This window comes from Hirundo rustica, chromosome 11 (assembly GCF_015227805.2).
Source record: "Hirundo rustica isolate bHirRus1 chromosome 11, bHirRus1.pri.v3, whole genome shotgun sequence".
NCBI lineage: Eukaryota > Metazoa > Chordata > Aves > Passeriformes > Hirundinidae > Hirundo > Hirundo rustica.
Window position 1 is genome coordinate 16,270,824 of NC_053460.1, and position 12,485 is coordinate 16,283,308.

Below are 12,485 nucleotides of genomic sequence, written 5' to 3' on the forward strand. Positions count from 1 at the left end.
AGCAAACAAACCTGCCTTCAGCCTGAAAAATGCAGGCCAAGGAGAGAATCCATGCTGAGCTTCTTGTAGCTGATCTACCAAAAAAGATCTACAAGAAGTGCCCCAAGAAGGAAAAGGTGCCAATTTTAATTAATGGAAAACTTCATTAAATAAAAGATACATTAACTGTAGAAGAACAAAGATACATTTGCTATCCATGAATAAAGTCTGGAAAGTTTTCTCACTGAGTAAGACAGAGTGGAGAGAATCTGGAGGGATAAACACTTAGGTACTTTTTCAGGGAGAAATTAGATCATTCTCTTGAAAGGGTTCCTATAGGCTGTCTGTGATAGCAGGCGACCAGATTCACTAAGAAATGCCAGTTCTTTGTCAGATAAAATATCACCACTTCAGTGATTCAGCTGGGAACACATCTTCAAATATTTGCCATTTATGCAGGGGAGACACAATAAAAAAGAGGGTTCCTGCCAAGCAGTAACAAATCCTGCCAGGATGGCCTAAATCTGTTGCCAAGTCAGATTTACCCTTCAAATTCAAACATGAGAACTGCATCTGTACCTTACTCTGCTTGCACTTCCCTTGCTGCTGAGCCTGAAAGGGAAGGTCAGGCAACAGCCTCAGGAGAAGCAATCAATGCTCCTGCATGGAAGACACGTTATTTTTAGCATCTGCAAGATCAAAATGCTAAAGAATTGGCTTGTGATTCTGCCTTGAGTCTCAGGGGTTAAGTGATGAGACTGGTGTTTACAAATCTTGGTAAATAACCAAAGTTTTGCGCTCTAAATATTCAGAATAGGAAGTACATGAAGAACAAACAAACAAGCAAATGGGCATAATGGCTCTCTCTCACAAATATAAAGCCCTGGAGGAATTAATTTTCCAGGTAGGTATCACAGAAATAGGGACTGGATTTACTGAAGCACAAGGAGAAAGGCACAATAGTTTTTTCAATTTTTTTTTTTTTTTTTAACAGCAGTCCTATATTTACACTAATTCAACAGTTTACATTAATAATTTCAAGCAAAACTTTATAATAATCTCAGACAATTATTCTGTGGCTTGCACTGAATGCACCAACTTAGAGAGTCCTTGTTTTGAAGAACTAATTGCCTCTCAGAGCAGACCAGTCCCAGCAGGGTGCACACCACTGCTCGGTTTTTGCAGGATATTTTATTCAGTCGTCACTTTGCTTCACTTTAAAGAGATGTGGGAGTGTATTTGTGAAGGGAGCTACTCTTCCATTGTCTTACAGTCACCTCAAACATTAATTACAGTGTTTTACAGTTAAGATAGACCAATATATGTCCTACAGTTAGTCATATGTTCTTGCAAAGTCATTATTTTGAGCACTGATGTCTATTTATGATAATTAGTGTTAGCTGGCTTTCTCCCTGATTTAGCAATCAGTTCAGAAGGACACTCGAACATTTCTGCAGCTTTAAGCATTTAAACTCTATTTGTATTAGACAATTCTATTTTTTTGTTAATTACTGAACTACCCTGCTACTCAATTTAACAGTTTAATCAGAGGTTCTGAGCGTCTTGCCAAGCAGAGGCCTGAAAGGGGAGCAAATGGAAACTTTGTTAGATCTGAGGCAGCAGCAGGATTTGAGAAGTATTCATCTCTTGTCAGAGCCTTAGGGAATCAGGGAATGCAACTGTGTGAGCCTGCTCTGTGCTTTCTGAGAAGGCTCCTGAAATATCTTCAGCCTCCTTCCCTGCCCAGGGTGAGAGCTGGGAGTCGCTCTCTCTTAACTGCCCCTGTCCCAAGGAGGAAAAAAGAGACAGGAAAGCCAAAGCAGCCCCCTCTCCAAGCCATCAAAATCAACAAGCTGGCCCTATGAAAACCACATGTCATCCCTCCTTCCAAACCCCCTGGAACCCCTACTGCAGCAGCTCCTCCTCCTCTGAGGGAAAGGTACAATATACCGAGGGTCAGAAGAAGAGTTTCTGGGAGTCCTCTTGTCCCCACATTCAGGGACACCAGGAGCTTCCCTCCAAGTGGCCACATCTCCTTCCACGACCAGGGAAGATGACAGGATGCCCTGACCTCTGCAGGCAGTGGGGGCAGGGAAGGCACTCATTTGGTACATGGAGCATGACTACAGACTCTAACACACACACAGGTGCGTGAGACCTTTTTCAAGACAAGTTATCTTGGTAGGTTTCCTTTTTCTCTCCCTAATCTTCTGATGTCCCCTGGAATTTCTAGAATAAATAACCTGACTTATCTAAAGCATCCTGTCAGACACTGAAGGATCCTGTTCCCTACTAATCACACTCCAGGCACAGATGAAATGATAATTGCTATAGTTGCCTCACTACCAAAAATATCTATCAACAAAAGCAGGCCACATAAATAAACTGAGATAACACCCAAGAGTAAAGGTCCTAGAGAATTTTTCCTGACTTCATTTATCGAAAAAGCTGCAGGATCCTGCTAAAGAGGACCGAGTGGCCAGAACAAAGAACCTCACAAACACTTTTGAAGCAACAAGTTCTTTTTCATAAACTGCCTGAAGCAGCTAAAATAATGATCTTGCATAATGCGAAATAAACAATTAGAAACTTCCAGTTCCACAGGAAACCTATTGTCTCATTAAAGTGTTGTGGAATTTCTCTGACATTTAGAAACAAACTGGACAGATTTCCCACTTGCTCAAAGTGGAGAGGGCATTCTATCTATTAAAGCAACAGCACAAAAATAACTCTTCCTATAGCAGCTTCAGAGTTAGTTTTCTGTTCATGAACAAAGATCCTTATGAGAATGATGTGTTTGATTGAAACTGTCAGATTTTTCAAAGGATGAACAGACAGATTATTAGAGTAACACAGATTCCTCTGAAATCTTTGTGTTTGCTTAGCAGAAAGAAAAAAAGAAAAACAAAAACCATGCATCTCCAGAGTGATATTTTTACCTGGAAAACTTATCAAGCAATGGGAAAATTTCCAATTTTTGCTCTTCATGCTCTTCCCTCATAAGAAACAAGGGGCTGTGTGACGCCCTCTCCCCTGGGCAGTGATCAGCATCCTGGCTTGCAGGCTGGCCAGCCCTGTCCCCCTCTGACTTGCCGTCCCCCCAGATCCTACACAGCCCTCCATCCCTTACTGGCCAGCCTGGCTGCTTATCCTGCATGTTGGTCCTTCCCTTGGAAACTCTGGCTTGTTTAAGTGCTTAGCAAGTGATGGATCTGATTCTCCTTGTTCTCCTGGCAGCCAAGCAGGATCCATCCTTCCTCTGGCTTCTCTCAGAGAAAGTTTTGAGCAGCCACAGCAGAGGAGCAGCCAAAAGGTGCTCATTGAACAGCTGGGATGAGAGAGGAAGCCAGCAGCTCCTTCCAGGAACAGATCAGCACAGAGGCTGGGCACTAGAGCAGGAGATCTGTGAGAACTGATACTAACAGAGCATTACCAGCCCTTCAGGAAAAGAAGGAGGAAATAAAAGAGACAAGTGAGGTCAGAAAGAGAAAGAAACACAGAAATCTGAAAAAGGAGGAGGAGGAGTTCAACTTCTCTGGACACACAGGTAGGTGCAGGGATTGCTTAGGGGCTAATTCTGTATGTTCAGCCTACACAGGGTCTGTACAGTGCCAGGTGGGCAAATGGCCTTAGAGCTACTGCTGAAACGTTGATTCCTGTAAGATATTCCCCTGAATGTGTGGCCTCCTGCTGCTTTTGCAGCCCTGAATTCCACACGAAGAGATTTAAGCCTAGAGAACAATAGTCAGCCATAACACTCTGGGTGTAATACGATTATAAATTCCATTCATTTACACGAGTGTTCCAACAGGACCGACCCTTCACTGCCACTGGGATTATGGTTAGCTAAAAATACCTTGTACAGGGAACTCATGAATTTATTCCTTTGATTACAGCCTTCATTTATATGAGAACCTGAAAGAAGGGCTAAGGGCACCGAATTAAGGACGGCGTGTTTGGGGCTGCCCACCAGACCTCAGTAGAAAACAGAACATTAATTTAGCATAAATGAGGTATAAAAAGAACACAGAAAATGTACTCCAGTTTCAAAGGCTGCTATCTGCTAATGGTCTCAGCTCATAAAATCTGTCTTTTGAAAAAGAACTGAATAATTTCAAACATAAACGAACTCTCCAGTCAATAATGTAGTATTTTGCAACAAAACTTTAATACTTTCCAAAGGATAGAGATTTTCCTAAAAGATACTTCAAGGAACTGGTAACACAAAATGCCAGCTCTTTATTTCACTGTGTAGCCCGGTGTTCCCACAAACTCATCCTCTGCCCATGCCAGGACTGATGCCTCCTCAAGAATGATCCAAACTACAACATGCAGCAGCCACCACTGGCTACAATTTCCTATTTGTACCTCTTCCTCAGGGTTCACATGGGAACTTTGCACTGCTTTCAATCCCTCTACAACAAAGGGGAAAAGAAAATCTTTCACAGTGAAAGCATCACACACTCACATGTTATATGTGCAGGAGTATTCCAAGAGGGACATTTACTATAAAGAGGATTGTGGTTACTGACAAATACCTTTTGCAGGGAGATTGTTTCTTCCTTTCACTACACCCTTCCTTAACATAGAAGTAAAACATGTGTAAGTTCAGGAATGCTATATTTGGGACAACTCTTGATCCTTGATATACTAACAACCAATTAGGGTTTTTTTTTTCATAGAGTTTAGAGCCACAATGTTTTTATTTCACCAAGAGCTCCTGCCAACCATTCACATCAGAGTTTTGAAGGGAAAACAGATGCAGTTCATCCCAGTGCAATCCCTCACACATAGGAATATCACATCAAACTGCAGGTTCTGGTTCATTTCAGGAATCAAAACGCATCAGACTTTCAGTTACCCAGTGGCAGGAAAGGAAGAAAAGTTCCAACTTACCACCCCACCTCCTGCTGAGTGAACCAGCACAGACATGCCTTCTCTCAGGTTAGCAACCTCAAAGAGCATCATGTAGGCAGTTACAAAGTTCATGGGAAATGCAGCAGCTTCGGAAAAATTCATGTCATCTGGGATCTTGTAGACAAATTCTACTGGGGTACACACTACTTCAGCCCAGGCATTGTAGTTTACAAAAGCCATGACTCTGTCTCCAATCTATGAACAAGGAAAGAAACAACACTGAAGGTGTAACTGAGACTGTAGAGAGCAACCTTTGAGACCTGAGAGTCTCCTGTTCAAGGCGTAGGTCACAGGCTGACTGTGAGGAAAACAGGGCTCCACACCTTTGGCAAAATAGCAATTAAGCTGCTCAGCTTTGGGTTTTACTGTTTTCAGTGTTAACAAAAATAACCAGAAGTTGTTAAAGCCACTTCTTCCCCTTTTTTTTTTTTTGTCCCCTCCACTTTTTTCTGATAGAGCAGTCTTCTATCATCACTAATACAGATCATCTTTTGCTTCCAGAGCTCCCAAATAACAAACCTAAACAGTGAGAACAGCATTTTTACAAATAACCAGGAATTTTGCTGAAGAGAAAAATAATTAGGGAAAAAAGGTTATAATTATATTGTTGAGAAACATGGAATAAAGAAAATTATACCTGGGATAATTTTGACTTTGTTTTCTCAGTCCTCACACCAATTTAGAGCTACTTTTCCTCTCTGTGGATTGAGAAGGAAAGGCCTTGTGCTCTGGTAGATGGAGCACATGAAAGGGTTGCAAAACATCTCATTTCAGAAGGTAACACTGTCTGTACCCAATCTCTATTTTTATCATCTTATTAACTGATTCTACCAAGATACATCCATGATTGTATTCTCCACAGCCATGTGTCAGAGCAGAATTTGGTTCTACAATTTCAAATCATCACCTTAAACATCAAAAATATACCTTTGGATTTTAAGGCATTGTTAAATATACAAAGTGAATTTGACACGATTTAAAGGAGCAATGAAATATTTCCTTTCAGTGCAACATTGCTCACTTTCTTCTGAAAATATATGGTAGTGAAAGAGTAATTCACTATGGAGAAAAAAAAAGGCTTTTTGTAAATATTAGATACAGTTAGCTGCTTCTAGGAACTTTTCAGAGGTCCAGGCATATCAAGCTCATATGTTTGTATATGGCCTTCATTGCAGCTTCAGGTTTTTAAATCAGATACTGACTCTTCTCAGATGGACAAGAGTAACAACAAGGCACAACAGGCTTGGAAAGCAACACTCACCTTAAAGCAGAAATTGGGCTGCTGGGTCTACAAGGGACAGCCACACTGAGCTAATGTTTGGCCAGTGTGTATTAAAATCTTCAGAGGCACAACTCTTACAAACTCTCAGTAACTGCTCGCCACCAGCAACCCCATGGCAGCTTTTACCTTGCCTTAGACCCTTTGCCTTTCTAGAATACACCAACCAAAACAACATCCTTAACCATTAGAGGAGCTCTGCAATGGAGCCACAAGATAACACAGGAACAGCATCAAACTCCAGGCCTTCGTGTTTTAACTAAAACTACCAGCAGCTATCCCTCTAAAATAACTTTGTTTATCTGCCTGATACTCTCTTACATTCTACCTATGCCCCCTAATGCTTTAGAAACTACAGGTATGGAGTAAAGCACAACACCTTTCCCTTCAGGCAAACGTTTACAGCACAAGCACATTTTTGGTTTCCTGAGTCATCACTTCTGCTTTGGGATATTGCAGGTTTGCTCAAAGCTAAGGTGCTGCTGACAGTTCTGAGGGGTTTGGCTCTTTTAGAATGAGAATGCTGAAACAGAGCTGTCATTCCAATTTCACTGAAATGCCTCCTCCTTTTGAAAAACATTCAAATTAACAATGCCTCACTGGTAATCACTCTGTGGTTCCCTTTTGCTCTTAGAGGAGCATCTAAAATAGAAAATCTGCTAGGATTAATTAGTGCAGATGCTAATATGCCCTATATCTTGGCCATAAATCATAAATGATTAGCAAAAAGAATGCAGAGAAGTCCCTCTTGGTGATTCCCAAGCGATTTCTTGGTAACATTAAATACCACATTTTACCACAGACACTATTCAAAGCCTAGTCAGATTCGACCTCACTTCCTGAGAATCATCCCCAAAACTGGAGAGAGATCAGGCCTGATACAGCTGTCATCATCAGAAAGTAGCTTCTGCTTTTAATGGGAGAAGGAATAGGCATTACAGCTATTTTAGGAGGGCTTGAACTGGAAGGGATCCACCCAGGAAAAGGAGGTCAGAAGATACAGGGTGCAATCTTTGCCATTCCTGTGGACAGAGGTAACAACAGACGTGGAGGAGACACCAAGCATCTGGTGCGCCCCTCCTCTATCCAAGAGTTCCATAAAGAAACCAACAGAACGTTCTTCCATCATCCCCACGGCATGTCCTCCTGCTGATGGATTCATACCCGTGCACAGCTGTCACTCTGAGTGTGGACCCTTTCCTACATCACTCCAACACAACCACGGTTACGAAGGTCATACGCAAAAAATAAACTACTACAGCTTGTTTCAATTACAGGGAGTACACCAGTGCACAAACGTGCTCCCCAGAACAAAGATGTCACTTTAAAGAGACACAGTATTTTCAGTCAGGGGCAGTGTTATTCAAACAAGAACCATATGCTGTGGCCTCATGATGCCCTTTAAAAATAGCAAGAACTTTCAAAATGAGAGTGCTGATCTAGAGCAGAAGCTTTCTAGACTCCTTGCAGAGAATATTCTTCGATATGGAGCACAGCTATGAAGTACAGATGCTAGAGCAGAACTAGTGAAGTAGCAAAGGTTTTCAAACAGTAAAATTATCACTCGGTTGTTGTTTGTAACAAAATACATTGGAAGATTTCAACTTGTTTCAAGGCACAGATGGGGCAGGAAGGGAACTGAGACAAATCCCCTAAAGAAGATCTCAGCACTGAAAACATAGCTGAAATTAAACTGGCCGCTACCTTCATTCAACTGACAAAATTTAGTTGTTTGAGAAAAATTTTGTCTTTAGATAAAAATATTCATATCTTGTAAGATCCAGATATAATAAGAATTCAGAAAATTTGATTACCTTTTGACATGACTGCCTCTGCAAATAACTAATATAGGATTGACATGTATTAACTCAGGATTTATTTCCAAAATTTCCAACCTACTTAGGCAATAAAATGCAAGTTTGCAGTGAATAAAGATGTTTACTATCAATAATGGAATAGGAGGCAGGACAAAATGCTCCTTATACGCAATAAGAGATACCAAAGAGTCCATAACTACTTATGAAAGCTTTATTACATACACCAATTATTTGCCATTTATTACAACCTGTCAGGTGAAATAGATGTTTTTCCTGAGCAATCAGACTAAGTCCTATATCCAGAAATGGGATCCTAATTTAATCTGCACCTCATTAATGCATATTGTTGTAGGAAGCAATGCTTACTGTAGACAGGGTTTTGTTAACTCAAGATCTAAAACTGGAACCAGAGTCAGCAGCACCTGAGCTTTGAGGAAAAGAGCAGTGATGACAGGAAACATAGACAAGAAAAGAAACTTAACAAGTTAACTTAATTATTTTCATTTTATTAAAGGACATCACTCATGTTTTCCAGTTACTATTTAGCCATCAGGATGTGCACATGGCACAAGTGACTTTTCAGGAAGGATTTGAAGGAGATGACAGTGGTGGATTCATAAATTAATTCAAGAGGTCATTCTCACGCTTGGGAGGCAGCAAGGAAAAACTGACCTTTTAAATCTCAACAGGGTGGTGAAGGCTGGTGTCACCGGCAGAGCAGAAGGGATTAGGAACTGGTAATTATTTACATGAGACTTATAACTCTCACATTGAAAATAATTTTAAAAAAAAATTACCTCAAATCCTTTCACGCTGTCTCCAAGAGCTTCTACAATTCCAGAACATTCGAACCCAGGGACAAGCGGCGTCTTAGGAGGGTTGTCGATATTCCCCTGTCGCACCATCAAATCAATAAAGTTCAAACCACTGTAGAACACAAGAAAAAACAAAATCAAGACTATTACCACAGATCAAAGTAGAGGAGGAAAACTTGACCCGAGCGATGGGACAGCCAGAACACAGCAGGGCAGCATTAAAAAGTGGGCTCTGCAGGGTCAGGGGGACCGCGCAGCCGTTCCCACTGCCGGGACGCTGAGCCTTGGGCAGAGGGCGCACGTGCCAGGACAGCACAGCTGCCAGCAGCCCCGAGCTGACCAGGCTGCTCAGCCGTCACACAGGGCATTTCAGAACTCAATACAGTGAAACACCGTCACTTCAATGAAGGCATTACTAGGTGGCAAGTAAAGCCAGGTCAACTTAAGAAGAAAATCCCAAGCCTCACACATTATAGTTTTGGGTTAGGAGCTACATGATCTAACTGTCCTAACCTTTGATGTGACTCCAGTAATGCATCTTGTATTTGTCTCAGGCAGGAGTTCAAACTCTGGTATGAACTTACTAAGGACCAGATAGGCTTTTGTTTTAAAACTGTTCCTTCCTGGATCATGCTTGTACATTTTTTCAAAAGTTATTAGGTCTTTGAAGTCTTCAGGTTTTTTGCTCAGAAAAAAATACATGTCTTTCCCTGTAGCCTCAGCTTTGCAAAAATCCTAAAGCACTTCTGCATTGTCTTTTGTATGCTATTCAATTTTATTGAGGAAAATTTTGTGGTTTTCTAGGCAAGAAAAAAAAAAAAAAAAAGAGAGAGAGAAAAAGCACCACTTATCTCCTATGTGTATATATTGATTACTGGCCTTAATGCTATAGTTAAAACTTTAAAACTCCTAAGTAGCTGAAATACACTTCAGCATTAATGCATTGTTGCAAAACACAGCCCTGTTTTTATGGTAGGCCAAGGACACAGCCAGTCCCACTCACACATGTGATACCAGCAACTGCCTGGATACGTCACATTACTGATGGGCACAATGATTTATTAGATGCAGCCTTAGCCAGATACTAATCAAGACACAGACAGACTGAACAGATCCAACAAATTAATAGAGTAGACACACAGCCCTAGCACGAATACAGCATGGCATTCACGGGATGTAGGTCAGTGGGGAGGGGGAAGGAAATCCCACTAAATGTAAGCACTCGTAATTGTGGTGGAGGGTTGAAGAGCAACCTGAACCCTCAACTTTCACCATACTCATACACAAAGCTTAAATTATCAATCATATAGAAGGTTAGGAGGGGTTTTCATACAGTTAAATTGGAAAATTTGAAATTATTTTGGAAAGGTCACTTCTTATCCAGTGGGTAAGACCACCTCCTGTATCCCCACTGTGATGTTGATACTGAAGGAGAAATTCCAAATAGCAAAATGCCTGCAAGGCAGCCATTGTCTGGGGAAGGGGAACAAACAAACAGACAAAAACTCCAAAACCAACCACAAACCCCACAGCATTGATGGTGGCAGCCACTGTCTTTGTACATTAACTCCAGCAAGGGTCTTTTAAATGCATCTTTCCACACTTGCAAGCGTTTGACAAAACGTTAACTTTTCCCCACATTGCTGCAAGAAAAGGCAGCTGGAGGCAGGACTGTGGCTGTGGGAACCTGGGCGGGAACACACCCCAGGGTGTCATAACAAGTCAGCAGAAAGGAGACAGGTGGATATGCAAAGGCCATTGCTCTTTGCTAATGACAATGATCACTAACAGATTCCTTCTCATGCAGTAAATTGTCAGACAGTTTTTGAAAAGGCACACATTCAGTTCTGCATCTAATGACGTAATACTGGCAGTTCAGTTCTGTCCTAGTTCCACTTCTTTTTCATCTGTTTTTTTTCCCCAAAGGGGCATAAAGGGCAGCAAAATCATGCTGAGAGTTCATCTCTATCACAACGAACTTACAAGACCTCGCATTAGAACAGGTGTGATAAGGGAAGGAAAAACACTACACAAGGTAAACAATAATCAAGTCATGTATTCTTATCGTTTTAATTACTAGTTGAGACATGCAGTGTTGACCAGGCTTTCTAATAATTTCTAGTCACTTTATAGAGAGTTTCTTCTTCATTCACTTTCACCTCCTATATTCTGACATATCCCTGCTACTCTCATGCATGCATTTATTCCTATTCTTCTTCACTTTCGAGGAAGGACAGAAGTTTTATTTTACCTCACAAATTTGAACACCAGTAGATCTGAAAGCATGATCATGGTGTATTGGTCAACTCAGCCGTTTTTATTTTTTTTTCCCCTTAGACTAACCAGGAGGGCCTAAAGATGGATGGCAAGTTTTGTAACTGCACCCAAGACACCCAGCTCTTTCATTGGGATTCAATCAACAGCAGACTCAGGAAAAGTTTGGCTGCAGAGAACATCACAAGAAAATATGTCTGATGAAGAATGGTGGGTTTGGAGATTAGGCACAGTTTATTTCTTGAACCAATGCAAACCAACATAGCCTGTTCTGGTGTGCAGCCAGAGAAAGTGACCCCTGTGTTACCTCCGCTGAGGTGTAGCGACCTGGTTCAGGAACGACACGGCAGCCACACCCAGGCTGCTCGGTCTATCAGCTCACAGACACCAATGTGGTGGACGGCTAATGGCGTTTATTAACTGGTTACATGGGGTTATAAAACCTCTGTTTGCTACATCACATCCGTCTGCTTACGTTACAGGTTAGGTATTGCTTATCTTATCAAGGACACTGACCAACTAAGAGTTGAGGGAGGGATTCTGTCTGCCCGTACAGCGCGATATCTTCCGACCGCCTGTCCCTGATCTCCCACATTTCCCCCCCCTCTCATGACTAAATAAAAAAGTATAAAAGTATAAAAGTATAAAAGTATAAAAGTATAAATGTTATAAAAGTATAAATGTTATAAAAATACAAAAGCTGTTAAAGTTAGTATAATAGGATACAAAAATAATATAAAATGTTAGTAACAAACACACTTCACGATAATTGCATGCGTTCGACAAATAGGATGTCGACTTTGTCTAAACGTCTTCTAACAAACGACACTAACTTGTTCAAAATGCAAGGCCCAAAAATCAATGTCAGGAGTATCATGGTGAGAGGGCCTATTAAGGTGGGAACAAGGGTGGCTAGCCATGGGGACTGATTGAACCATGACTCGAACCATCCTTGTTGGGCCTCTCTCTCTCTCTTTCTCTGGGCCAGTCTTTCTCTCAGTTCGGCCATGGAGTCTCGCACGACTCCGGTGTGGTCTGCATAAAAACAGCATTCTTCTCTCAAGGCGGCACACAGGCCTCCTTGCTGCATGAGCAAGAGGTCCAGTCCTCGCCTGTTTTGCAGCACGACTTCTGAAAGCGAGGAGATAGATCTTTCCAGAGAGGAGATGGATTTTTCAATTCTCAGTAAGTCTTCGTCAATTGTCATTTGCAGCTGAGAAAGTCTTTGATGTTGGGTCACGAGAGCTGAAACACCTGTGGCTGTGCCAGTGGCTCCTAGGCCAAGGAGCATTGCAATGGTTATACCTGTCATTACTTCTCTTTTGCGGAGCAGGATGGTTTCTTCTAAAAAGTGATACATTTCTTCTTCTTGGTGATACAGGACTCTAGGAACAATCAGAACTT

At 41.5% G+C, this 12,485-nt stretch overlaps 1 protein-coding gene across 1 annotated transcript in view; it reads right to left on the minus strand.

Annotated features, from left to right (window-relative positions):
• The window catches only part of VAT1L (vesicle amine transport 1 like), a 64,747-nt gene that overhangs the window by 46,087 nt on the left and 6,175 nt on the right, over positions 1-12,485 (minus strand). Inside the window, exons 2-3 of the mRNA XM_040075328.2 lie at positions 8,790-8,919; positions 4,876-5,091 (exon numbers count right to left, since the gene is read on the minus strand). Coding sequence (XP_039931262.1) covers positions 4,876-5,091; positions 8,790-8,919 — 346 coding nt within the window. The remainder of the gene's footprint in view (positions 1-4,875; positions 5,092-8,789; positions 8,920-12,485) is intronic.